Source organism: Orbicella franksi, chromosome 9 (genome assembly GCF_964199315.1).
Source record: "Orbicella franksi chromosome 9, jaOrbFran1.1, whole genome shotgun sequence".
Lineage (NCBI taxonomy): Eukaryota > Metazoa > Cnidaria > Anthozoa > Scleractinia > Merulinidae > Orbicella > Orbicella franksi.
In genome coordinates, this window is record NC_138153.1 from 10067040 (window position 1) to 10093064 (window position 26025).

General features: G+C 40.4%; 2 protein-coding genes across 2 annotated transcripts in view; both read right to left on the minus strand.

The window, feature by feature from the left end:
- LOC145498382 (uncharacterized) overlaps positions 1-26025 on the minus strand; it is a 397197-nt gene that overhangs the window by 215542 nt on the left and 155630 nt on the right. The window lies entirely within an intron of this gene.
- The window catches only part of LOC145498347 (fibroblast growth factor receptor 1-like), a 21249-nt gene continuing 942 nt past the window's right edge, over positions 5719-26025 (minus strand). The window contains exons 2-15 of the mRNA XM_081478269.1: positions 22392-22676; positions 21044-21358; positions 20241-20576; positions 19102-19425; positions 16883-17182; positions 16212-16535; positions 15347-15616; positions 14203-14393; positions 12652-12943; positions 11671-11972; positions 11001-11197; positions 9548-9791; positions 8318-8442; positions 5719-8215 (exon numbers count right to left, since the gene is read on the minus strand). Coding sequence (XP_081334395.1) covers positions 7939-8215; positions 8318-8442; positions 9548-9791; positions 11001-11197; positions 11671-11972; positions 12652-12943; positions 14203-14393; positions 15347-15616; positions 16212-16535; positions 16883-17182; positions 19102-19425; positions 20241-20576; positions 21044-21358; positions 22392-22676 — 3782 coding nt within the window. The 3' untranslated portion in view covers positions 5719-7938. The remainder of the gene's footprint in view (positions 8216-8317; positions 8443-9547; positions 9792-11000; positions 11198-11670; positions 11973-12651; positions 12944-14202; positions 14394-15346; positions 15617-16211; positions 16536-16882; positions 17183-19101; positions 19426-20240; positions 20577-21043; positions 21359-22391; positions 22677-26025) is intronic.

Genomic DNA, 26025 nt, shown 5'->3' on the forward strand with positions numbered 1-26025 from the left:
GGGAACGCATAAAAAGAACGTTTAATCATATGCATATTGAAATTAAAAACTCGACCAGAGCAGTTAAATATTTATAAAGCAGACTAACGTAGCAGTGCATCATGAACAGAAAAAATAGTTTAAGGTACCTTACATCACGGTCTACATATAAAGTGTCCACCCATGTGCCAGCAACATAAATTTGAACGGGAACGAAGAATTTCTAAACGATTTACAAAAACTCAGTGTTTTTACGAATTACACCCACAGCCTAAGAGGAATAAAGCCCTGTTCTCATAGAATTAAAAAAAAATTTTTAAAAAAACAAAAACAAATAAACACCAGGAAGAGATACTTACAGTAGAAGTCGTTTGCGTCCCCTCCTGGGGTGAGAGTTTCTCGCCCATATCAACTTTCTTTTCTCTCGTAAGTTCTCGCGCGTTTGAAGATGCGCCACACTCGCGTTTTAGTGCAGGGATCCCAACCAGTGCTTACCTAACTTTTTAAAGATGCTGCTTTTAGCCCTCTCCCAAATCTACACACGTGTATTTCAGTTGTGGAAAACTATCGATTTGCACAGTGTTTGGGTTGCAGATTCTCGCCCATATCAACTTTCTTTTCTCTCGTAAGTTCTCCCGCGTTTGGAGATGCGCCACACTCGCGTTTTAGGTGCGGGGATCCCAACCAATGCTTACCTAACTTTTTCAGGATGTTGCTTTTAGCCCTCGCCCAAATCAACACACGTGTATTTCAGTTGTGGAAAACTATCGATTTGCACAGTGTTTGGGTTGCAGATTCTCGCCCATATCAACTTTCTTTTCTCTCGTAAGTTCTCCCGCGTTTGGAGATGCGCCACACTCGCGTTTTAGTGCAGGGATCCCAACCAGTGCTTACCTAACTTTTTAAAGATGCTGCTTTTAGCCCTCCCCCAAATCTACACACGTGTATTTCAGTTGTGGAAAACTATCGATTTGCACAGTGTTTGGGTTGCAGATTCTCGCCCATATCAACTTTCTTTTCTCTCGTAAGTTCTCCCGCGTTTGGAGATGCGCCACACTCGCGTTTTAGGTGCGGGGATCCCAACCAATGCTTACCTAACTTTTTCAGGATGTTGCTTTTAGCCCTCGCCCAAATCAACACACGTGTATTTCAGTTGTGGAAAACTATCGATTTGCACAGTGTTTGGGTTGGAGATTCTCGCCCATATCAACTTTCTTTTCTCTCGTAAGTTCTCCCGCGTTTGGAGATGCGCCACACTCGCGTTTTAGGTGCGGGGATCCCAACCAATGCTTACCTAACTTTTTAAAGATGCTACTTTTAGCCCTCCCCCAAGTCTGTCGTTTTGGACAATGCTTGGGTTAAAGATTCTCGCCCATTTATATCGTTTTTTCACTCGCGTGTTTTCGCGCGTTTAGCGATGCGGCATACTCGCGTTTTTTGTGTGGGGATCCCAAACTATGTTTACGGAGCTCTTTAAAATGCTAGTTTTGGCCCTCCCCCAAGTCTACACAATTGTATTTCACTTGTGAAAGTCTATCGATTTGGACAGTGCTTGGGTTAGATATTCTTTCACATGTGAATTTGCTTTTCTCCCGCGTGTTCTCACGCGTTAAGCGTGGGGGCACACTCGCGTTTTAGATGTGGGGATCCCAAACTTTGCTTACCTATTTAAAGATGCTAGTTTTAGCCAAATCTCCAACGTGCATTTCACTTGTGGAAGTATATCGATTTGAACAGCGCTTGGGAGGATATTTTTAACGATGTCAATTTACTTTTCCCTTGTCTTTTCTCGCGCGTTTAGCTCTGCGGCACACTCGAAATTTTGGTGTCGGGATCTTAAACTATCACTGAGCTTTCTAAAGATGCTAGTTTTGGTCCTCTCTTAAATTTATACATGTGTATTTTTTACTTGTGGGAATCTTTCGATTTGGACAGTGCTTGGGTAACAGATTCTCGCCCATATCAAATTCCTTTTCTCTCGTAAGTTCTCCCGCGTTTAGAGATGTGCCACACTCGCGTTTTTGGTGTGGCGATCCCAAAGAATGCTTACGGTGCTCTTTAAAAATGCTAGATTTGGCCCTCCCCCAAATCTACACACGTGTATTTCACTTGTGGAAGTCTATTGATTTGGTCAGTGCTTAGGTTGGAGATTCTCGCCTATATCAACTTTCTTTTCTCTCGTAAGTTCTCGCGCGTTTAGAGATGCGCCATACTCGCGTTTTAGGCGCGGGAATCCCAACCAATGCTCACCTAACTTTTTAAAGATGATTCTTTTAGCCGTCCCCCAAATCTACATAGGTGTATTTCACTTGTGGAAGTCTATCGATTTGGACAGTGCTTTGGTGAGAGACTCTCGCCCATATCAACTTTCTTTTGTCTAGTAAGTTCTCGCGCGTTTAGAGATGCGCCCCAATCGCGGTTTTGGTGTCGGGATCTCAAACTATCTTAACTGGACTTTTTGAAGATGCTAGATTTGGCTCTTTCTCAAATCTACATACGTGTATTTCGCTTGTGGAAGTCTATCGATTTGGACAGTGTTTAGGTTGGAGATTCTCGCCCATATCAACTTTCGTCTCTCTCGTAAGTTTTCGTGCGTTTAGAGATGCGCCACACTCGCGTCTTAGGCGCGGGAATCCCAGCCATTGCTCATTTAACTTTTTAAAGATGCTACTTTCAGCCGTCCCTCAAATCTACACACATGTATTTCACTTGTGGAAGTCTATTGATTTGGACAGTGCTTGGGTAAGAGATTCTCGCCTATATCAACTTTCTTTTCTCTCGTAAGTTTTCGCGCGTTTAGAGATGCCCCACACTCGTGGTTTTGGTGTCGGGATCTTAAACTATGTTTACTGGACTTTGTAAAGATGCTAGCTTTGGCCGTTTCTCAAATCTACAGACGTTTATTTCACTTGTGGAAGTCTGTTGGTTTGGACAACGCCTGGGTTAAAGATTCTCGCCCATTTGTATCTTTTTTTATTCGCGTGTTTTCTCGAATTAGTTTAGAGTCCTTAGGACTCGCAAATATCGCCCAAGTTCCTGGAAATCGACCCAAAGTTGGTGAAAATGTCGCTGCGCGTAGACCGGTCTCGGCGACTTTCCAGTCACTAAGTGGCTATATTTCGGCCAGACTGGCTCATAACCAAGCGTTCAAAAATTTTTCCTCTGTCCATTTCACTGAAAACCAAAGTCTTATCGAATTAGTTTAGAGTCCCTGGGACTCGGAAATATCGCCCAAGTTCCTGGAAATCGACCCAAAGCTCGTTAAAATCACGCTTTGCGTAACCCGGTCTCGGCGACTTTCTAGTCACTAAGTGGCTATATTTCGGCCAGACTGCTCATAACCAAACGTTCAAAAAGTTTTCCTCTGTCCATTTCTCTAAGAATCAAGTAAGTCTTATCGAATCAGTTTAGAGTTCCTGGGACTCGGAAATATCGCCCAAGTTTCTGGAAATCGACCCAAAGTTGGTCAAAATCATACTGCGCGTAGCCCAGTCTCCGCGACCTTCTAGTCATTGAGTGGCTATATTTCGGCCAGACTGCTCATAACCAAGCGTTCAAAAAATTTTCCTCTGTCTCTTTCACTGAAAACCAAAGTCTTCTCGAAGTAGTTTAATGTCCCTGGGACTCGGAAATATCGCCCAAGTTCCTGGAAATCGACCTCAAGTCGGTCAAAATCACGCTGCGCGTAACCCGGTCTCGGCGTCTTCCTAGTCACTAAGTGAGTTAAAGAGGGGCTATTTTTCGGTCGGACTGCTCATAACCAAGCGTTCAAAGATTTTTCCTCTCTCCCTTTCACTGAAAGCCAAAGTCTTTTCGAATTAGTTTAGAGTTCCTGGGACTCAGATATATTGCCCAAGTTCCTGGAAATCGACCCAACGTTGGTCAAAATCACGCTGCGCGTAACCCGTTCTCGGCGACTTTGAGCACTGTCCAAATCGATAGACTTCCACAAGTGAAATATACGTGTCTAGATTTGGGGGAGGGCTAAAAGTAGCATCTTTAAAAAGTTAGGTAAGCACTGGTGGGGATCACCGAACCTAAAACGCGAGTGTGGCGCATCTCTAAACGCGCGAGAACTTACAAGAGAAAAGAAAGTTGATATGAGTGAGAATCTTCAACCTATGCACTGTCCAAATCGATAGACTTCCACGAGTGAAATACGTTTGTGTAGATTTGGGGATGGTCCAAAACTAGCATTTTTAAAGAAAACCGTAAGCATAGTTTGGGATCCCCACACCAAAAACGCAAGTATGCCGCATTGCTAGACGCGCGAGAACTTACGAGAGAAAAGAAAGTTGATATGGGCGAGAATCTTTAACCCAGGCATCGTCCAAAGCGACAGACTTCCTCAAGTGAAATACACGTGTGTAGATTTGAGAAAGGGCCAAATTTAGCATCTTTAAAAGTCCAGTAAACATAGTTTAAGATCCCGATACCAAAACCGCGAGTGTAACGCATCTCTAAACGCGCGAGAACTTACTAGAGAAAAGAAAGTTGATGTAAGCGAGAATCTCTAAACCAAGTACTGTCCAAATCAATAGGCTTCCACAAGTGAAACACACGTGTTAAGATTTGGAACAGGGCTAAAAGTAGCATCTTTAAAAAGTTAGCTAAGTATTGGTTGGGCTCCCCGCACCTAAAACGCGAGTGTGGCACATCTCTAAACGCGTGAGAACTTACAAGAAAAAAGAAAGTTGATATTGGCGAGAACCTCCAACGCAAACACTGTCCAAATCGATAGACTTCCATAAGCGAAATACACGTGTGTAGATTTGAGAAAGGGCCAAATCTAGCATCGTTAACAAGTCCAGTAAGCATAGTTTGAGACATCGACACCGAAATGGCGAGTGTGGCGCATCTCTAAACGCGCGAATAACACGCGAGGGAAAAAAAATCTAAATGGACGAGAATCTTCAACCCAAGCATTGTCGAAAGCGACAGACTTCCACAAGTGAAATACACGTGTGTAGATTTGAGAAAGGACCAAATCTAACATCTTTACAAAGTCCAGTAAACATAGTTTGAGATCCCGACACCAAAATCGCGACTGTGGCGCATCTCTAAACGCACGAGAACTTACTAGAGAAAAGAGAGTTGATATGGGCGAGAATTTCCAACCTAACTTTGAACACTGTCCAAATTGATGGACTTCCACAAGTGAAATACACGTGTGTAGATTTGAGAAAGGACCAAATCTAGCATCTTTAAAAAGTCCAGTCAGCATAGTTTGAGATGCCGACATCTAAACCGCGTTTGTGACGCATTTCTAAACCCGCGAGAACTTACTAGAGAAAAGAAAGTTGATATGGACGAGAATCTCCAACCTAAACACTGTCCAAATCGATAGACTTCCACAAGTGAAATACACGTGTGTAGATTTGGGCGAGGGCTAAAAGTAGCATCTTTAAAATGATAGGTAAGCATTGGCTGGGATCCCTGCACTTAAAACGCGAGTGTGGCGCATCTCTAAACGCGCGAAAACACGCGAGAGAAAAAAAAAATGTGCGAGAACTCCAACCCAAGCATTGTCCAAAGCGACAGACTACCACAAGTGAAATATACGTGTAGATTTGAGAAAGGACCAAATCTAGCATCTTTAAAAAGTCCAGTAAACATAGTTTAAGATCCCGACACCAAAACCGCGAGTGTGGCGCATTTCTAAACACGCGAGAACTTACTAGAGAAAAGAAAGTTGATATGGGCGAGAATCTCTAACCAAAGTACTGTCCAAATCGATAGACTTCCACAATTGAAATACACTTGTGTAGATTTGAGAAAAGGTTAAATCTAGCATCTTCAAAAAGTCCAGTAAGCATAGTGATACACTTAGAAAAATGGTTCACACTTCGAAAAAAGAGTTACACTTGGAAAAATGGGTCAAACTTGAAAATTAAGGGTCACTCTTAATTTTCTTAACAGTTGAATCCTGAACGATTTAAGGAAGGTGACGGCATCAGACAAGGCATTGCAGCAGCTAAACTTGAGGGATGTAGCTGGGCTAGAAAGCTTTCAGTCGCCTTTTTAATTTAAACTATTTGCAGCAAGATTCCGATACAAAAAGTGTAATTTCTGACGCGTGCCGCCTACCCGTCAAGATAGCTTCTACAACCGTAATTTGAATATCACTTTGTAGAGATGTTAAGGTTTCTGTACGATTTGATCGATAATATTGTTCACTATTTCCTTATTGTTGTGGACAACAGAGAAATCAGACTATGAAGATATGTACACCAGACAAAAGAAACTGAACTTTACACCAAGACGAATCTCACCCCCCTGGAGGGGGCTTCCACGAGATAAGAACGGGGCTGCTCGGCAGAAATTTTAACACGAACCCCATCCTGTTTTATGGGCGTGGCTTGAAATTTTTTCACCCCCCAAGAGGTACGAATCCTTAAACAACAAACGGACACTTTCATAATTTTTAATAAATACAATTGCTTCCAATACGTTGCTGAGGAGGAATGGATATCACATCCAAGTTAACAAGATGTGAGGCGATTAAGTGAAAAGCCTCGTTATCCAAACTGAATGTGTAAATTTTTATTGATGAATTGTGAACTCAAGGTGTATAAGATGAGACAAAATTAAAGTCATTTGAGTGTCAAATATTTACTGTCATATTTTTTTTTTCTGTCATATTTTTTAAAAAGGTACCGCGAAAGCTTCCGCTGTGGATGTTTTGAGGCTATACCCCCTGAACACCCTTTTTTAACCCCTAAAAGGTACGAGGAGAACCGCTGACCTTTTTATATGGGAGCAACTTACCCCCCCCTCCCCCCCGGATTTCACTTCGTAAAGTGAATGCACGAATCACTCGGCATGGGAATTTCCCAATACTGTGATATTTCGTCACGCAACATAATATAATTTGGCGATATAACTGTATGGAAAATAGGAAAGAGCTGACTTTCGATAATCTGCGGATTTTTCAAGTGTTCCTCGTGTTCTCATTACAATAACATGCTTTCTTTTCAATAAACCTTGTGCTTTATAACAATCCTCCTTGAATTTGATAATGTAATGGTATACGACAATTTACAATACTTAGCTAGCTATGGGCCACAAAAAAAAAAAACAAAAAAAAACGGGAAGTTGGGAAAGTTCAAAAAATAAAAATATGACAAAATAAAAAACGCGAAAGGTTGGTACACCTTTTTTCGTCTGTTTTTCCAAAAACCTTTTTTTTGGGCGGGGGGTGCTTGTTTTTAACGTGGCTAAGGTACATCTCTTAGCAGAAATTTCCCTGGAGAATCGGACTAATGCTATTTATCGCTAATAACGTGCGTAACAGATCAACCATTTTATATCATGAAGCGAGTAAGTTTGAAACATTTTGCGAAACGACCGCGACATTTTTTCACCTGTTGAGCGTGGTCGCCATACTTACAAATATTATATATAATTATACATTTTTCGTTAAGATCGCACTTCCGACTATAAAATACGCAAAATGTTAATAATGTCGGGCACAATTAACGTGGAAGATAGTAAAAATATCCACGGAGAAGCCAAGAAAGTACTAAAGACATTATCTGAAGATCAAGAATATCGAAAATTTCCATTCATTGCTCAGTAGGTCTCACCCACCACTGAATGTAAGTTACGTTCTAAATTCTAAATGTTCCAAATTATTTTGCAACAATGTGTGTTATAACATAATTATCTGACAACTCGCTTCGTGATACTCAGAGTTATTCAGGTCTTGGTAAGTGCTATCAGAACTCAGCCTTCGGCTTGAGCTGATAACACTTACCTCGTCCTTAATAATTCTGGATATCACGAAAGATCTTATGGTCTTATGATTTTATGGTCGCCAGCTACGTGAACCTAGTCGTCCACAAGTTCTATAACAGACCAAAACTTGTATCATGCTCAAGTACTACGCTTATGTACAGTGTTATAAGAAGCATCAATCTAAGTACTGTCACAGAAAATTGACGAAATTCGCATTTTATCTCACACAACAGACTCTTTAGATTTCGAAGTTATCTTTGCTTTCCCTGTCAGGCTGGGCGCGAATCTCGAGACACCCCGTAGTGGTCTGAGTTCCGTTACACCAGGCGCGTCCTCGTAACCTTCCTCAAGTCCTATTCCACTCTCGTTGCCGGACAGGCTTCCATTGGCTGTAGGTCCCAGCATTCTTTGTCGTTCGTGCGGTTCCATGTCCTGCTCTGCTTTTGCGTCACGCGGTAACGCAGGGAGGGGACTGTTCCCGATATCCTCACTCAATTGTCTGAAGCAAACAAATCGCGTTTTTCAATTAACAATTAGAGTGTTAGCTCCACATTTCTATAAAATGAAGCCATTGCTGGAGTAATCAGGCTGCAACACTAACCTGTTTATACCAGCATAGCCTGTTAGCGGCAGCGCGGATCCGGCTGAGTCGACTGGATCCAAGTAGTAGGCATGCCTTGGAGTATTTCTATCTTCTGGGAATGTGACGTAAGCCGATGAAGTTTGCTGTAGAAGAAAAAAATATATTTATAAGAGATGGATCAAATTCACTTCCTAAGTGAACGATTTTTGATTAACCAATGTTATATGTAGGACAATTCACCGCAAGAGTTGAAATAGTAAGGTAAAGTCTGCATACGAGCCAAGTGGCTCACCAGACCGGAGCTTATCCCGGTTTCAGTTGCGACTAGGGGTATTTCCACTCCCCCCTGAATGGGATGTTAGTCCATCTAAGGGTTACTCCCCCCACCCCCTCATTAAATTTGCTCGTACCCATTCATACACGTGGGTGGAGATATGCACTGTAAAAGTAAAGTGTCTTGCCCAAGAACACAAGTTCCCTGGCCAAGGCTCGAACCCGGACCGCTCACTTCGGAGTCAAGCGCAATAACCGTGAGGCCATCGTATCGAGCCTTGCGAGTTGAAATACTAGAGAAAATTAACTAAACACAAGAAATCGTCTATTTAGTTCTACTGCTTCGCATGTAACTCTCCCTATAACCTTGCAAGTCCCTCCTTTCCTCCACGATTTTCCTTCATAAACAAAACACTTAATGACGGATTGTGGTGCTGGTGCAGCATTTTTTTTTCACCGTAGCAATCTGGGCAAAAATGCACATAAAGTATTCTCGAGTTCTATGAGAAATATTATTACTAGTACTTGTGTTCAAGAACGATCCCTTTATAAAACGCTTTATTGATCGAAGTACCGTAAAAAAAATAATAAAAAAGTAACAAAAAACTTTATTTCCCCCTCTCTACAAAATCTTCTCTATCTCTTAAGCTTCTATTCGTTCAAACGTGTTTGGAGTAAATAAATCTTGGGGGGAAGCTAATGATAACAAGGCCTAAATACAGAATGACTAAAACAGATTGCATAAACCTCAAGTTCTGTTGCCACAAATTAGACTCAATTTATATGTCATATAGAAGCCGCGTCGAATGAAATCTCGTCACTACTGCGCCATGAAACACGGAAGGAACGAGATGCTCTACTTTGCCATTTGTCCCGGCACTCCGCTGATTCAAAACAATACACGCGTCTGAAATACGACATATAAACTAGGCCTCAGTGCTTGGCCTGTTGCTCGGTGTCTCGGCCAATCATTACCTTAGACGCGTGTAATTCAATTATCCTGCCAATTCGTTCACTGAGCTGCGCAAATGTAGGTCGTATATCGGGATTCTGTTCCCAGCAGTCCCGCATAATAGTGTACATGTCGAGAGGGCATTTATGAGGCTGTTCCATGCGATGGCCTTCACTTAGGAAGTCCAGTAGCTGTTCTGTGGGTAAGCCAGGGTATGGAGCACCGCCCAGCGTAAAGATCTCCCACAAGCAAACACCAAACGACCAACTGAAAGATTGAACGCAACATAATTTCACCGTGTGTCAGGTAGTTTTGACAAAGATAGGTCCCAAATAAGACCACCTGTTTAAGTTCTTACAGTGTAGCCTGCAGCCGTTTGCGCGGGGTAATCGTTGAATAATTTTGTTCGCGTACTTTGCCGCCATACGGGAGTTGCACTATGTAATTTTTCCACCCCACCCCTCTACCCTTACTCGTCCTTCAGCCTCTCCTCTACTCCCTGAGTCCGACGCATGCTCAAGAAACGCGCTCGCCGGTTCAATATATGCTTCCACTGCACGATACTGAAATAATGTCTCTGCTTTGCAGTTGAAGACTCAGTTCGGGCTGGGGTAAGGGTGTAGGAAAAAAAAAAACGGGAAAAAGGGAAAAAGCGGCGACGGTGGACGAGTGGCTGTAAATAACAGAAAATAACTCCTCAATCATAGACTTGAGTCACTCTCGTGTGACTGGATCTAACATTTCAGTGGCAGCAAGAAGTTCTTGTTATTTCCAAATAAAATGGCATAATTTAGCCCCTTGAGAATAACTCCGCCATGGACGAAAATAAAACTCCAAAATAAATGTGACTGTAACAAAATTTATAACTGTTGCACAAACAACACTCTCCATTAATGTACATTGCTGGTTTAATACAATTTTGGTTTTCTAAGGTCTTAGCATGTTTCAGGACTGTATGTTTTAAAACTTCTAAGATCATGCTTACGGTGCGAATCAGTAGGGTACGAGGTCGCTCGTTCTCACTTTCTCCTCTCAGAGGGTGAGAGCGAGTAGAATCGCAACAGTGAGAAATTTTGTACGGTGACTTTTTCTGTTGCATCAAGAGAACTTGCCTAACTATTCCCGTCAATGAAAGGCGAGAGCATTTGATTTTAACGCTTAGGCGAGCGAAATTTCGAGCAAGTGAGACTTAAAGCGAAGTGAAACTTTGCTTGAAGTTTAAATCGAATTTTCTGTAGACTTCAACGCAAAATTTCGCACGAGATTTCGTCAAGTCTGGCGAATGTTCGTCCGAGAGTTTCGCAAGGCAGAGTAAATTTTCGCAGCACTGAAGACAAGACTTTCGAAATTCGGCTATATTTCGTCTAAAGCAAACCTTTGTTCATTCTCGCCAAAAAAAAGCTCCCTATTTCGTTAGAACTGTCTGCATTTATCTAGTATCAGTGGCCTTTACGTAAAAAGAAAAAAAAAACTTACACATCGCTTTTTTCTGTGTAAACCCTGTCAAACAAAGATTCTAATGCCATCCACTTGACAGGTAGCACACCGGCATTTGTTGCCTTCACGTACATGTCGCTCTTGTAAACGTCTCTAGCGAGACCAAAGTCGGCGACCTTTATGGCATATTCCTCTCCAACAAGGACGTTCCTGGTCGCCAGGTCTCTGTGAATACACTGTTTACATAAAAACAAAGAAAACAGAGAGATCAAAACGTGATTCAGTGTTCTCAAACAAAGCGACAAGTAATTCGATGAATTCCCCTTGTTTTGTCACGCACGAACAATTGGATTGCGTGATTCTAACACCTCCCAGGTCACCTGCTCTCGTGTGAGAATAAAGGTAGGCGCCCACTACGGCACATGTTGCGCGGACGTGAGGCAGGAAAACAGCCCCTTTATGCCTACATAGGGACAGTAGATAAGCTGGTGCACACGAAGCAGATATTGGTTCGTTTCTATGTTGAAGCGGGGACAGTTTGCAAGAGTAGCGCACACAATGCGGCATTGAAATTAGACGTCATTTTGTCCTTGCTTCATGGCACATCAAAACAGCCTGACGAGAATGAAAAGAACATGAATGAAAGAAGGAGAGTTCCTTGTTTTTTATTACATGTACATAAATCATGACACTTTCGGCTGACCCGTACCTTCTTAGATGCCAAAAACTCCATCCCACGAGCAATCTGATAGGCGTAAACTACCAAGTTGCTGATGGTAAGTTCAACATCGGGGTTGTTTGTCGAAGTTCCCCAAGTCGGCTCGTAAATATCTCGTTTTCCTCGCAAAAACTTCGAGAGGTTTCCATGCGGCGCAAATTCCATGATAATAAGCAGTCGATCTCCCTTTGTACAAGCTCCCAGGAGGTTCACAATATTCTTGTGTTCTCCAACGTGGATCAGGATCTTCAACTCTGAAGCAAGGTCTTTGTACTCTGCTATCGTGGCTCCCGCTAAATTGCCAAGAATGTAACACATGTAGAAGATGGTTAAAAATTCTTCCAATGAATCTCATACGTATCGGTTAATTTCTTCAGGATAGTTTTGGGTTTAATTTGTAAAAGTCAAATCTCTAGCCGATAATTACTGATGTCGTTGTTACTTTTTAACTTCTACGTGGGGAAAAAAGATGAAGGAACAGGCTCTAAGGTTTAATTTATCAATAACAAAGGCTGTAAATTGAAAACTTCTGTGAACGATATGAGCCAAGAAAAGAAAACACATTTCTTGGAAATTGCTGTTGCGTTATGGGTGCTCCCTCCCTTAAATATTGAAACGCCAGATGTAACGATTTGAAACTACTCCCAGGGTTAATGATTTCTCTACAAAATGGCCTTAAAACGAGAAACATTTTCAGTTGGACTGGTTATTACTGTGTACATGAAGGTCTGTGGCGATATTTGTAGCTCTGGCCTCGCATGGCTTAATCTCCGGCAAACCACAAACAGAGTCAACAAGTACAGTGCTAGGAGAGAACTGAAATCCACCGCAGATATCTCCGTGTCACACGCCTCCTTCGTCATCCCCCCCCCCCCCCCCATGAAATTTCAAGGCTAGCCGGAGAGCATCTTCCACCCCCAAAAATAGTAAAATGAACAGTGAAGGCGCATCTACAAGACTTCAAGAATATACCTTTGAGTGTCTTCACAGCTACAGTAGTCTTCATATAAGGTAGTCCTTTAGAATCCTGGTACATTCTGCTACTGCTGGATCGGCGAAGCATTTTGGAGCGTCGCCGCACTTTCTCGGCGCTTTTATCGCGAGGATGAAAGTCCGTTATCCCAACAGCCTCTGCTTTGATGACCTGCCCGAAGGCTCCGGACCCCAGCACCTCCCCAAGAATCAGCCTCTCCTCTGGGAATTCCCAATCTGGGTCGTACGCTAGATTATCACACTGTTCATGGAGTGTGCGACTGGGATCAACCTGAAAACGACAGCATTTAAACTTGTTAGTAGAATTCTACTAGTACACTAATGCAAATGCTGCAATCTGATTGGCTGAGTGATCGTAATATACATGGCAACAATACAAGGCATGCAAACTCCTTTCGTCTACCATTATTTAGTAGAATTCTACTACTATACTAATGCAAATGCTGTAATCTGATTGGCTGAGCCATTGCACACTATCAGCTATTTGTGCGCAGTGGCTGGAGGTCGTCTAGGAAATGGCGACGTTTTTTTCGTTTTTCCAAAGTTTTGGAGGAAAATTTTGATGCAAATGGATAATTAAATTCCTGAGAAGTCTACACGAAGGATATTCACGGTTTCTTGACTTTTAAAAAGTTGAAATTATTGAAAAAACTGATGCACGCGCGCACACAACTTCAATTTTAAATGAAAATTCAATCCGAGCAATCTTTCTCAGGCGCACAGTTTAATAATACGTCAAGAAATAATCGGACACTGTTATTTGAAGTAAATTTTAGTAAGAATTCTACTAAAACAATTAGATTATTCGCTCTCGATTTCATAATCATAATCTAAATGTTAATTTGACACGTTAAGTATTTAAAACACCATGAAGTGGTTTTCTGCTGACCGTTACTCCAGTCTGAGTTGGCAGTTGCTGATTAAAACCACGTCTGAAAGCTCTCTTGAAAGGCCCCAAGTTACACTCAGTTTTTCATGGCATTATTACTGATCTTAACTAATACCGTTCAACAGCTGCTATTGCAGTTGACTCTGCGGTCAAATATTCTTTTGTTTCAAAAGGCGCGCAAACGAGGCGAAAGGGTCAATACGATACAGAATTGACCCTTTCGCCTCGTTTGTGTGTCAAACCGCTTACAACTGCAATAACAGCTATTACAACACCTATAGCCCTTAAACGATATTTTCTTATCCCCAGAGTCGCCTGACTGTCGCCAGAGTTCTGTCATGCAGGGCCTTGTCACAAGGAGGAGGTAGCTAAGGGCTGGTGTTTACTACTTTTTGTGCTTTATTATGTTCTTGGACTAAGATTTTCACAAATACAACTGTGTTTCTGACTGGTTGATCTCTTACTATAACCATTCGATAGCAGCACCTAAAAAAAAAATGAAGGAAGCTTACATCTGGGTTGCGGGTACGGACGTTTTAGTGAGGGTCTCCAAAATGATGACAAGACATCACTGACGTGACGTGACATGAAACGTTTTCCAGTTTCTATTTGCCTTTAGACGATGGAAAATCACACATTACCTGAAGTCGCTCATTAACGTACGGGAAAAACTGACTGCGGTATTCTTTAATTTGCTTTCGCTGAAGATGAAAGAAGACGCCACAGACAACACCAAGAATGACAAAAATAAACAGAACACCTCCGACCACACCAATGACGATCTCTGGTTTTAGACCTTGTGGAGGTGGCTCAGATGGTAAAGCACCTGACACTGAAAGAAAGGAGAACAATTCTTCTTGCTTTTTGATGTTATTAGAATTAGGGACGGACCATTATTTTTTGCGAATGGTGGTGGTGGCGCTAAAAAAAAAATAGTGCAAGGGGAACTGTGGGAAAAAATCGAGCACGTGCTTTCAAATATCGCGGTCCAATTTTTGAAGTTAAAAAAGTTATTGCACAAGTTACTGCCCACGGAAAAAAAAAATCATGCAGAACCTAAATGTGAGAAAAAATGTGCGTGCCCCAGAAAATTACATTTTCGAAAATTTAAGGTGGCTCTTAACCTTACCTACAGAATTTTTTTAAACTTTGCCAAAAGTTGCGTCATGCTTATGAAAAGGTGATAACATAAAAAAAAATTCACCGTGCCGTTTTTGAATTATAAGCCCCTAAAGCTATAATTAAGGGTAATTTTAGGAGGTCATACTGTTGCTATGGTAATCTAATGCGTCACGAAAATGATAAAAATGTGTTCATCAATGATTGGGCAGTTTTTTGATACCATGATTTTAGCATCAAGTGATAAAGAGTGATTATAACGACCCATCAAAATCTAAGTGTTGGAAACTGTTTTGAGCCACCTTAATTAGGGTTAGTTTTTGAGTTACGCTTGGTTTTTGGCCTAGAGTTAGGGATAGCAATTAACTAGATCTTAGGATTTTCTTGTACTTGTAGACATTTTAAAAATTTTTTACACCTAACGATTTTTAGCTACTGTTCTACAAGTTTTACTTGTACCCATTACACAGTTTGTTTATTTTGTATTTTGTGTTTATTTTCTTTTTTATTTGTACTCAGGACCAGCCTGACAGCCACCTGAGGGTGAGGTTGCTTCCTGGTTAAAGATATTTTTTTGTTATTAATATTGTAAGCATCACCCTTGTTTGTCGCCCATGATGCAGGGATCACGCGGGTACCAGATTCTACAATGACCGACTATCTTACCTAGTTCCACATACGCATACGCCACATTCTTTGAATTAGCTGCCACACAAAAATAGATTCCCAGGTCGTCCTCAACCACAGAATCAATAGACAAGACAACAACGCTTTTACCGCGCTCTCTACGGGTCATCGATTTGTTTCCATTCTTTCTCTTCCATTCCACTGTTGGTGTTGGATTTCCTCCGGCCTGACAACTTATGTTCCAGGATTGTCCAAGCTTAACGGACTGAGTTTGAGAGTCCATTTTTGGGCTGAAAATCACAGGATCCGCTAAATATTGTTGGAAACAAAAGAAACGAACCTTCATTTTCCGTCAGGAAAATACGTCATTATAACTTGCGTGACGCAAATGGCCGCGCCAAATCCTGGGGGCAAGAAGGGCTTCTCACCCCCAAGATTTCGCACGGCCATTTTTCACTTGGAGTTTATTATCAAATCTTATGGTCACGCTCGACGGGCTAAGTGAAAGAGGGACTCCTCGAAGTCTAAGAATTATCTAATGTTTCAAGATGACGTCCCATTAACAGAAGGAGAGACAGACGGACGGAACGACAGAGAGAGTTAGGCAGGCAGATAGACAGAGATAGACAGCCAGACAAACAAGCAGACAGGCCGGCAGGCATGTACTTACAGTCAGTCAGTCAGTCAGTCAGTCAGTCGGTCCGTCCGTCAGTCCGTCAGTCTGTCCATCCGTTTGTTCGTCAGTCAGTCAGTCAGGCAGACAGACAGACAGAAAGACAGAAACATACTGGCAGCCAGACATACAGACGGACAGTCCACATTCCGACGAACAAATGGAAAGACAGTCAGATGGCCAAAATTTACGGACAGACAAACTGGAAAAACAATTGAAAAGCAATCTTACCCAGAACATCCAGAAAGGCAGTGGCATTACTCTCTCCTCTCCTATTGACAGCAACGCAGGTGTAAAAGCCGGTATGAAGAGCATTCTGAGGATCACAAATACGGAGTTTACCAACATCACCTTTAACACGATAGAAAGCTTGCACCAGACGGTCACAGGACACCCATCTATCCAGCTCTTCAATTTTGCCTTCCAGGGAGGAATTGCCTTTATACCATTGTACAGTTGGAGCTGGATGAGCCGAGATGTTACAGAACAAATCTACAGCATCTTGATTATATACTCTCTGGTCGTGAAAGTACAGTATGCTTGGTGGAAAAACTCCTGAAAGAAGGGAATAATGAAAGAATGTTAATCTAAGCAATGGTGATCCTCTGTAATAACAAAAACTTTATTCATTAGCCAAGAAGACTAACAGAGGAGAATTCCCCGTGCTAACAGGGGATTGTAGAGCAACGAAATATGACGAACTAAATCTCAGGGAAGTTGTCTAGATGTGTATATTTTCAAATTCCCAAAACGGACGTAAAAAGAACTGTTTAGTGTTAGTAAAGCCAACTTGGGAGTTAAAAGGCCTCCAAGTTCACAGTTATCCATGTCAACCTTTCCCTAATCAGAAGTCCTTAGTTAGCTAACTACATGTAGCTATCCAAATACATAAGATAACTTACTGTTGATTGGAATCTCTTCTGAGATATTCACAGGTTGGCCAGTAATACAATCTATTCCCTCACATGTATAAATCCCAGAATCATTTGCCAAGAGTCTTTCCACCACTAACTCTGTTGATGTCCTGTCATTCTCTGTTGCAAAAGTTATATTTACTCTTGGGTCAGAAGCAGATGACAACGCTCGACCATCTTTGTACCAGCCAAGCATAGCGCCTTTGCACACCATAAAACATGTGACTCTCAAGGTCTGATCTTCGTCATATTCCTTTGAAGGAACTTGTATATTTATCCTGTCGACACCTAATTGGTAATTCCCAAAAAAAGCATAACAGTTAAAGTGCATATGACATGAAAAATAATTTTTGCTTATTTGAAAGGCCTTTCAAAGTACAGAAGAATGGCGTTTTTCTTTTTGAAATATCTTTTTTCGTTTTAGAGATATTGACGTTTTTCTATTATGTAAATTAGATCAGTGACGACGTCATATTGTTTGCAACCAAAAATGGTAAAATACTGAAGAAACAATATCTCTAGAAATATTGAAGCAGTGTTCTTGAGACTTGGCACCACAAATGTACATCACAAAAGAAACAAAATGACACCCTTAATGCTGTTGCCATGACAACAGTTTTGCCACTGGTGCTGTCTTAATAAAAACTGAAATTCCCAGTTTTTGTCTTACACCAAGAACCATCTACCCCACCCAATCTAATGATGGGAGTTAAGACAATATGGGAACTATGTCTGTTCCAAGTAGAACCCTTTGTCTCACTTAAGAGGTTGCAAATGAGGATATTTGTTTTTTTTGACAGAAAGAGATGGCAGCTGAAAGAGTTGCAATGGCAACACCCCTAAGGGTGTCATTTTGTTTCTTTTGTGATGTACATTTGTGGTGCCAAGTTTCAAGAACACTGCTTCAATATTTCTAGAGATATTGTTTCTTCAGTATTTTACCATTTTTAGTTGCAAACAATATGACGTCATCACTGATCTAATTTACATAATAGAAAAACGTCAATATCTCTAAAACGAAAAAAGATATTTCAAAAAGAAAAACTCCATTCTTCTGTACTTTGAAAGGCCTTTCAAATAAGCAAAAAATCTTTTTCATGTCATATGCACTTTAATTCCATCTACCTACTTAATAGGTGGGGGGGGGGGGGGGGGAGAGAAAGTTGTGGGTCTTTTAAGGGCCTTAAGAAGGAATCTGCTGGAAGTTTGAGTAACAAGTGAAACAAAACTTTGTACCAAGATTATTTACGTCGTTTTGCAAACTTTTGTGCAACTGTTTTAAATATCCTCTTGAAAAAAAATCATTTCTAACAACACCAAAATATTAATGTCAAATTTTGAAGTTCATATGAAACACTTGAAAGTACTGGTGAAATGAGCCTGATGATGAAATTTTACCTGTGTTTGTACAATATTACACTGAACTTTTTTTTTCCCATGGGAAATTGTTTTCAGTGCTATTTCAGGCAACTATTTATATCTTCTTTTAAATACCTAAAATTATTCTGGTACAAGGTGTTTGTCCACTAAAAGCTGAAATTGCTTGATTTCCTACATGTATCTGATTTCATCATAAGTTTTCACAGGAAAAAGGGGGTGCAAAATATATATTTGATTGGTAAAAAAAATGTTGCCTGCACTAGTGGCTTGCTGCTTTGCTGCTCATCCCTCTCATGTCCTGCTTGCAGTCACACATACACACTCACTAGTTTTTCATTCTTCCTCACGGGTTTTAGAGCAAAAGAGAGACTACTCGCAGTCTATGCATTCAATCTGGTTGGTAATCAAAAGACATCCAGCTTTGAGCCTCTCTAAGGTCCTCGTGTTTTGCCCTTGGACAAGACAGTGCTCATCTCTTGGTGGAATTTGCGACAGAAGCATTCAATTCAAGGGAGGAAGCAATACTGCTATCATCTTTGTCCTTTGCACTCAATGGTGCCATAACTGAAGCAATGAGTGATAAGCAATAGCACTCATTCCTGCTAGATGGGAAACTGGACCTGTCACCTGGAGACAGGCACTCTAGAAGTACTTAACATATCTTGCCTCGGAACACAACACATTTTGTTTTAATTGTTCCCAATTTACCTTACCGTAAAGAACCCATTATCACTCAGTCAAAACAGCAAGGTCTTGGTTTGAGATTTTCCCATAAAGACTTCACTCTCGGTTAATAAGTAGATAATAATACTACACTGTCAACTCACCTCTTGAGAAGAAACTCATCACGTGAAAATCAACTCCTCTTACATTCCTTGCTTCACATCTGAAAAATGCTGACTGGGCATTTTTAGGTATTTTAAGAGTGCTCTTGAGTGTTGCAATATCAATACCAGGAGTGATAACAAAGTTTGCACTACTAGAGATGTCTTGCCAACTGCCACTGTCTGGCATGCATTTGGGGTTGTGGATCAAACACAAGCCATTCTGACGTTGCCAGGAGATTTTTGGTAATGGATTGGATCTGTTCACTTGGCAAGAAATTTCATTTATTATCCAAAAAGATCTGACCTTATCCAAAATAGGCAGAGCTGTTGGCCAAATAAAAATCAATCAATATTTAATATTGGTTATATTATAAAATAACAATTATCAAATGAATAGTTTTGCAGATTATTCTTCCTGGTTAAAAGTGCCTTGAGTTTCTAACTGTTTTAAAACCCTACAGTATACACAAGGACTTCCATCGGTAGGGAAGAAATACAATACAGACTCATACATACATGCAAGCACATAATTTTGGAGACACTTGACTGACATGCCAATTTACATGCCACACTGTAGCAAATGGACACTGTTCAGATAATGAATTAAGAGAGAGTGTTAAGGTGACTCATCAAAGTTCATTTTAATCCACTGGTACACCCTGGGGCAATTAGTCTCTTCTTGCCATTAATCCAAATGAACAGTCTTTGGAAAAACGTTTGTAGAAAGTATCACTTGATCATTGTTCAATTATAAATAGTGTGGGTGTAACAGAGATCATTTGGAGTTTGTCCTTGCACTGTAATGTAGTTCAAAATGGAAAGCAGAACATTATTTTTGTTTGGTCAAGTACAGTTAGTCTGTTGCCCTGTTAAGCAGTGTAATAACACCACCAGTTTGACAAGTGTCTTGGAAACAGATTCATGAATAAGAAATTGGTACTTAGCAGAAGTGTGAGCCTCCATATGATCAAAGTTTTTGACTTGCAGGTTTAGTGCACATGTACATGTATGATACTCTTCCCTATTGTAAGACGTGAGAGTTGGTACACGTAGGTAGCATGCATACATGTACAGGTAATGGGTATTACATTGTAAGTGCACCATACCACATAAAATTAATAACCGTGCATTGTACTTACTGTGGACAAAAACGTCCATGGTCATATTGACACTTCCTTCGCTGCTACTTGCCAAGCATGTGTAGTTTCCCTGGTCCCTTGGATACATTGTGGGCTCAATACTAAGAGCACTTTGAGAGAAAGCATGCTCGTCACTGCTTGATTCTATTACTTGATAATTTTGTCCAGTACATCTATTACTTCCATTGTTCACACACAGTGGCATCCGCTTTCCGTTTTGTAGCCATGTAATTTTGGGAACAGGGAAACCACTGGCTTCACATCTCTCTTTCATCTTACTTGGCTCATTAACAACAACAGATTGGCTTAAATAGGTGATTGATGGTTTTCTAAAACCTATGGAGTAATAAAAAAAAAAAGCAAATTAAAGGAAATAAAATTAAATGAGGATTATCAACCACTGTAGGTGGTGGTGTGTCTACATGTAGGTCTTGTTAGTGGATAGTAGCCATCATAAATGGAAAAGCCAAGAATCCACAAGATTGCCAAATTAAACTAAAATGTCTTTTTACTAGTTAACTTTTATCAATTTCTCCGCTTGGCATAAGAAATTATTATAAAACCCAGAGACAGCTTAGTGAACAATGTCCAACATTGTAACACCTGTGAAATCTGACTTGCAGGGTTGCCATGGATACCTCCCTGCTGTGCCTAAAGTGTTCAGGCACCCTGCTGACCTACATCGTACAAGGCACCAGTTCCCAAACTCATCTTTTGGTGATGAGTTTAATTAAGATTGGGGTGCTCATACATATAGATTCAATGGGGTGTCTTGATTTAATAATCATGGAGATAAAACTAACCACTAGATACTACCAAACGTGAATAGTGACTGCGTATCGTTTCCCTGTAATCCGTCTGACACTTGTACAAGATGCCATTTGGCAATGTAGTTTGTGCATTTTTAATCATCAGTACTGAAGTGCTACCATTCTTTCGGTACGTTTGTTCGTCAGGAATTTTCAGATAAGTGCCATTTACATTCTTAAACCACTTGAATGACAGGTACTTTGGAAGACTCTTTGACATGTGATCAACTACACAAGTGAAATTGAGACTTGCACCGGCAACCACAACTTTTTTCCTTGGCGACACTTTTGGACAGCATGGTATGACCTCTAAAGAAAAAGCGAAGATGATATACATGTAGAAACAATAATGCACACACTGCACAACTGACTGACTGACTAACTGAAAACAAGTTAAGTTTGCTAATAATTTTGCAGCATTTACAGCCGCTGTAGTTTTTCATTAGGGTACTACATGTACAGTCACGCAGAACAAAGTACCAGGCATGACTCACCACCATTGGCCATTAGAATGCAGGGCGGGTCTATGGAGAAGTGGACTTGATTTTCTTCCAAAGAGGCAGTGTGGAGGCAGCATGGAGGCTTTGCGAAGGCAGCATGGCCAAGTGGTTTAGGGCGCTGGTGTTGTAATCTGGAGGTCCCAGGTTCAAGGCCTCCACCCTGTTACAATTGGGATTCATTTCTCGGTAGTCCCGAGTTCAAATCCACGGTCACGCTTTGTAAATAGCAAACTGGTCTGCCTCCTGCCCATTGGGATTTTTAACTATGTTAAGTTTATGTCAAGTTTATTTGAAATGTTTGTTTCAGGGCATGCCTGTAAACTAGCTAAGCTTACTGCTTGTATAGCTAAGTGCATGACCACTATAAATAAGATTTACATTTTTACATTACATTAGGACCTACAACCTTGATACATTGATAAATTTCTGTAGGTCTACATGTACATTCACAGTACTACAGTGCAGGGGTTTCATTTTAACATTAATTTTTCACTAGGAGGGCAACTGGTTTTAACAGGCCGGAAAAACTTTTTGAACTGAAAATTTTCCATTATTTAATAAGGACGAGTTTTTTCCTCCAGATATACATGTACAAAGTGTGGTCAAATGAGTCACTTTGCTCCTGACCAGTGCCTAACGCTTAATGAAACCCCTGACAGTACAGTGTACATTACACCACCCAACATACAGGTGTTATATTCATGTACAGGTTCCACATGTTTGTACATATGTTATGGTTCAAATGTTACCTCTGCTTTAAATTTCTAAACCTACATGTAGGAGAAAATTTTAAGCCTACAAGTAAAGGTTCTGAGTCATAACTGTATCAATAAACTTAGTACCTTTCACAATTTCATATATGATAACAGCATCCTGTTTTTCAACAGTGCCCAAGCTATCCCTGGCCTCACACTTGTAAACTCCACGATCACTTAACGAGATACCATGAATAGTAAAGACTTGCTTATCAAGTGTAACTCTGCCTCCAACGAGTATCTCCTGGCTTCCACGAAGCAATGTTGTATTGGCATTTGGATCTGTTGTGCGACAGCTGATTGAGTAGTTGGTGGTGCCGTTTAGCTCTATGATAATCTTTTCCACCTTCGATGGATCAATGAAGGAAAAGCCTAGTAAAACAAACATATATCATTTATTGGAAATAAATGATTCAAAATAATTACGTGTTGAAAACAAATTATTGAAGCAGTAATATAGAGCTCTTATTACAGTGAGCAACTTGTGTGTTCTGCTACCAAGAGCCCTGGACAATGGTTCTGAATTTTTTGATTGACAATATATAATTATATATATGTACCCAAGTGTCTAAAGATAACCTCCATTTGATGTGAAAATATACACAGACATGTAACACAGACACAAGAGGCAACAATTTTCAAAGAAAAGATATGCTTCATGATCTGGTAGGTCATTCCGCTGGCCTATTTGCATGATTCTTTCATAAGAGATGGTGAAAATTAGATGCTTACTCTAACGAAAAGGCCACCTACACTGTACATGTACCAAGCTCACATGCCATGTCATAACAACTGGACATTCTCTGTGATATCAAAGTGACTTTAAGCCACTGAACTATGAAAGGGTGTTGAGTCAACTGATCAGTTCCTAGTAGTCCAAAATGGAAAGAACATTATGTTTGGCCAAGTACACTTGGTCTAGACTGCTGCCCTGTTAAGCATTTAGGGAACTTAAGCAAACCACGCCGACGACAGCAACGAGAACATTACAAAACAAAAGGTTTAATGAGCAAAACAATACCTGTGCCCGTGCATTTTAAATCATTGTACATTTCTTTGCTGTCCTCTGCAGAACAACAAAGTGAAATGACCAAGTTCTGCGTCGTCTGCGGAACGTGGATGACAACAGCTAATTTTTCGTATTTCCATTTGTAATTGAACGCCGTCGTTGGATGTATAGCATAAGCATGTTTTTAGAGCCATTGGTGTACCGAACAGATCTAGGCAATCGCGAATTTTGCTTGTAAAATATAAATTCATTTTTTACTAGGTGTCATCCTCGGTGTCGGCATTGTCGTTGCTTAAGCTCCCTAATTGATTCAACACCACTGTCAAACACCTTCTAAAGTCATTAGCTTCAAGCAGATTCATGAATTAGACACTGGTGCAGGAGTGTGAGGTGTAATGGTTGCTGGTGTAGTGTAGCATACTCTTGGCTATTGCAAGGAGTGAGAATTGACAGTACAGTATACATTTTTAACATTTTCAAGTCAAAGGCATTCAACAAAATGAGCCTTTTTGAATAAAACTATTATAAGCTTACTGAACATGTCTGATGTCTTAAGGCTTTCAATCTTGAGCAAAAGAATGTCCAATGTGGCTTTAATGGCTAGCAGAAGTCAGAATAAAATTATACATCTGAGATTCTACAAGAACATAAAGTCAACATGTATAGAATAATATAACAGAAAGTATTTAATAACATGGATTGCACAGACATCAGTTGTCATAAATTGCTAAATTGTCCACGCTGATGAAAATAAAATTTGCCAGGACATATAAGTACAAAATGTCAGATAAAATAGCAGCTTCCAGTTGTCCTTTGCGGCCATCCCTTTCAAAGACGATCGAAATTGCCATTGTTCCTGAACACGCCATAAACAATAAGTAATACAAGAGAAACAATAAGGAAGACAGTGGCGAAAACATGGAAGAAAAAGTGATCAATTTAAAACAAAGCACTTTTGCCTTGGTAGAAAAGAAATTAGACCCTCTCATCGAGAACTAAGAATTCAAGAGGATCTGGTGCTGACAGTCTACAAAAGGTTGAAAGAATTAGGCAGAGCAAAAAAATCAAGAAGCACTGGTAAATATAAAGATGCAAACTTAAAATAAAATAAATACATAGCAGGGTTAGTGTTGATGATGAATCACAACTGCAAAAATAATGTTATCCAAATTTTTTTCCACTTGTGTTAGAGTTCAACCCATATTAAACGGCCACCCTTGGAGAAATGTTTAGTGGCCTCTTAAAGGAGGCTGGCTACCACTTTAAAGAGGTTAAAACATTAGAAAAACCCTCATCACGACTTTGATTTCTAGCCGCCAAATAGGCATGGCCGTTTAATAGGTGGCCACTTAAGGATGGTGCCTACTAAATACAAAGCTTTCTGCACCAGATTTGGACCATGCGGAAAAAGTAGATCTTTGTAAGGGCGATTAGAATTCCCAAAGAAAAATGGGGGTAAACCATACATTTTTTTGCAATAATTAGCCTTGAATCCCAGTAAAAATGCTGACATCAGCATTTTTCTGAAAAAAGGTAACATAAAAACCATTTTTGGTAAGATCTTAATGACAAAATTGTTGCAACAGTGCTTTAGCATCTCAGCCTTCCTCTGGTTCAGCTAAAATACAGTCTAAATAGCTTTTCCTCTCAACCAGAAATTAATCACATGTTTAATAGGCTTATCACTTCCATTTCATAACTTAAAATGTAGTGGTAACCATGCATTTTTTTAAAATTATTAATCTTTTTTGGAAACTTTCACAGTGGCGGTTACATTTTTTCCTGTCACCTCCCCAGTAAGTAAAACATTGGCGCCTCTTGCACTTGTTTTGCGCGCACAATACGCCATCGGCATGTAAATGTTTACAGTTGGATTTCAGTATAATTTTTGACAGATAACAGCTGGTTTTCCAGCTGGAAGCCGTCGACAGTTAGTGGTTAGCGATACGCTGCTATTCTGGTATTCCTGGTTTTAGCAGATGTTCATTTAACTTGATTTGGTCACAACAAGAAAATTTTGCTTCATTTCAGTTGTCTACGTCATCACATACTTGGTAGTGTAGTTGATTACCTCAATGCCAACCCTAGCGCGCACGTAGTGGTTAAACCATGCCTTGCGTGAAGCACAGAACGTGTGCGCACTAACACTTAATAACCATCCTTAACAGGGGTTCGACTGTACTTTTGCACAATATTCTATAAACTTCCAAAGCACCAAATTTGTTCTTAAAATGAAAGATTGTTGGTGAAAATTAGAGGTTCTGTAACTTGGAGTACCTTGCCAAATTATGCAATTACAAATTATTGAATATCTTTACAAGTTACTTTTCAAAGAGAACTATAAGTAGTAGCCGCTATAATTAATGTTACATCTGTAGTTCTGCAGTCCTGCCACATGTAAGCTTATATCTTAAAGATGGCGACCATCTGATGATAATGAGATTAACGTAAAGTTTACGAGGAGCTAGGAGTGATCTCCTCTGAGAAAAACGCTAACCAGCTTGCTGAGATCACACTGCTACTAGATAAGCAATCAGTGATGTGCGTAACGACACAGTGGCAAATAGTCTAAATTGAAGTCCATTTATTGACAGAACGAATGTCAATTTTCCCTGACTCATGATAATAAAACATTTTCTGACTTTGTCTTGACCGTGAAGAATTTACTTTCTCTCTTTTCCATGACCATTACTTGACCTCTAGCAACCCGAG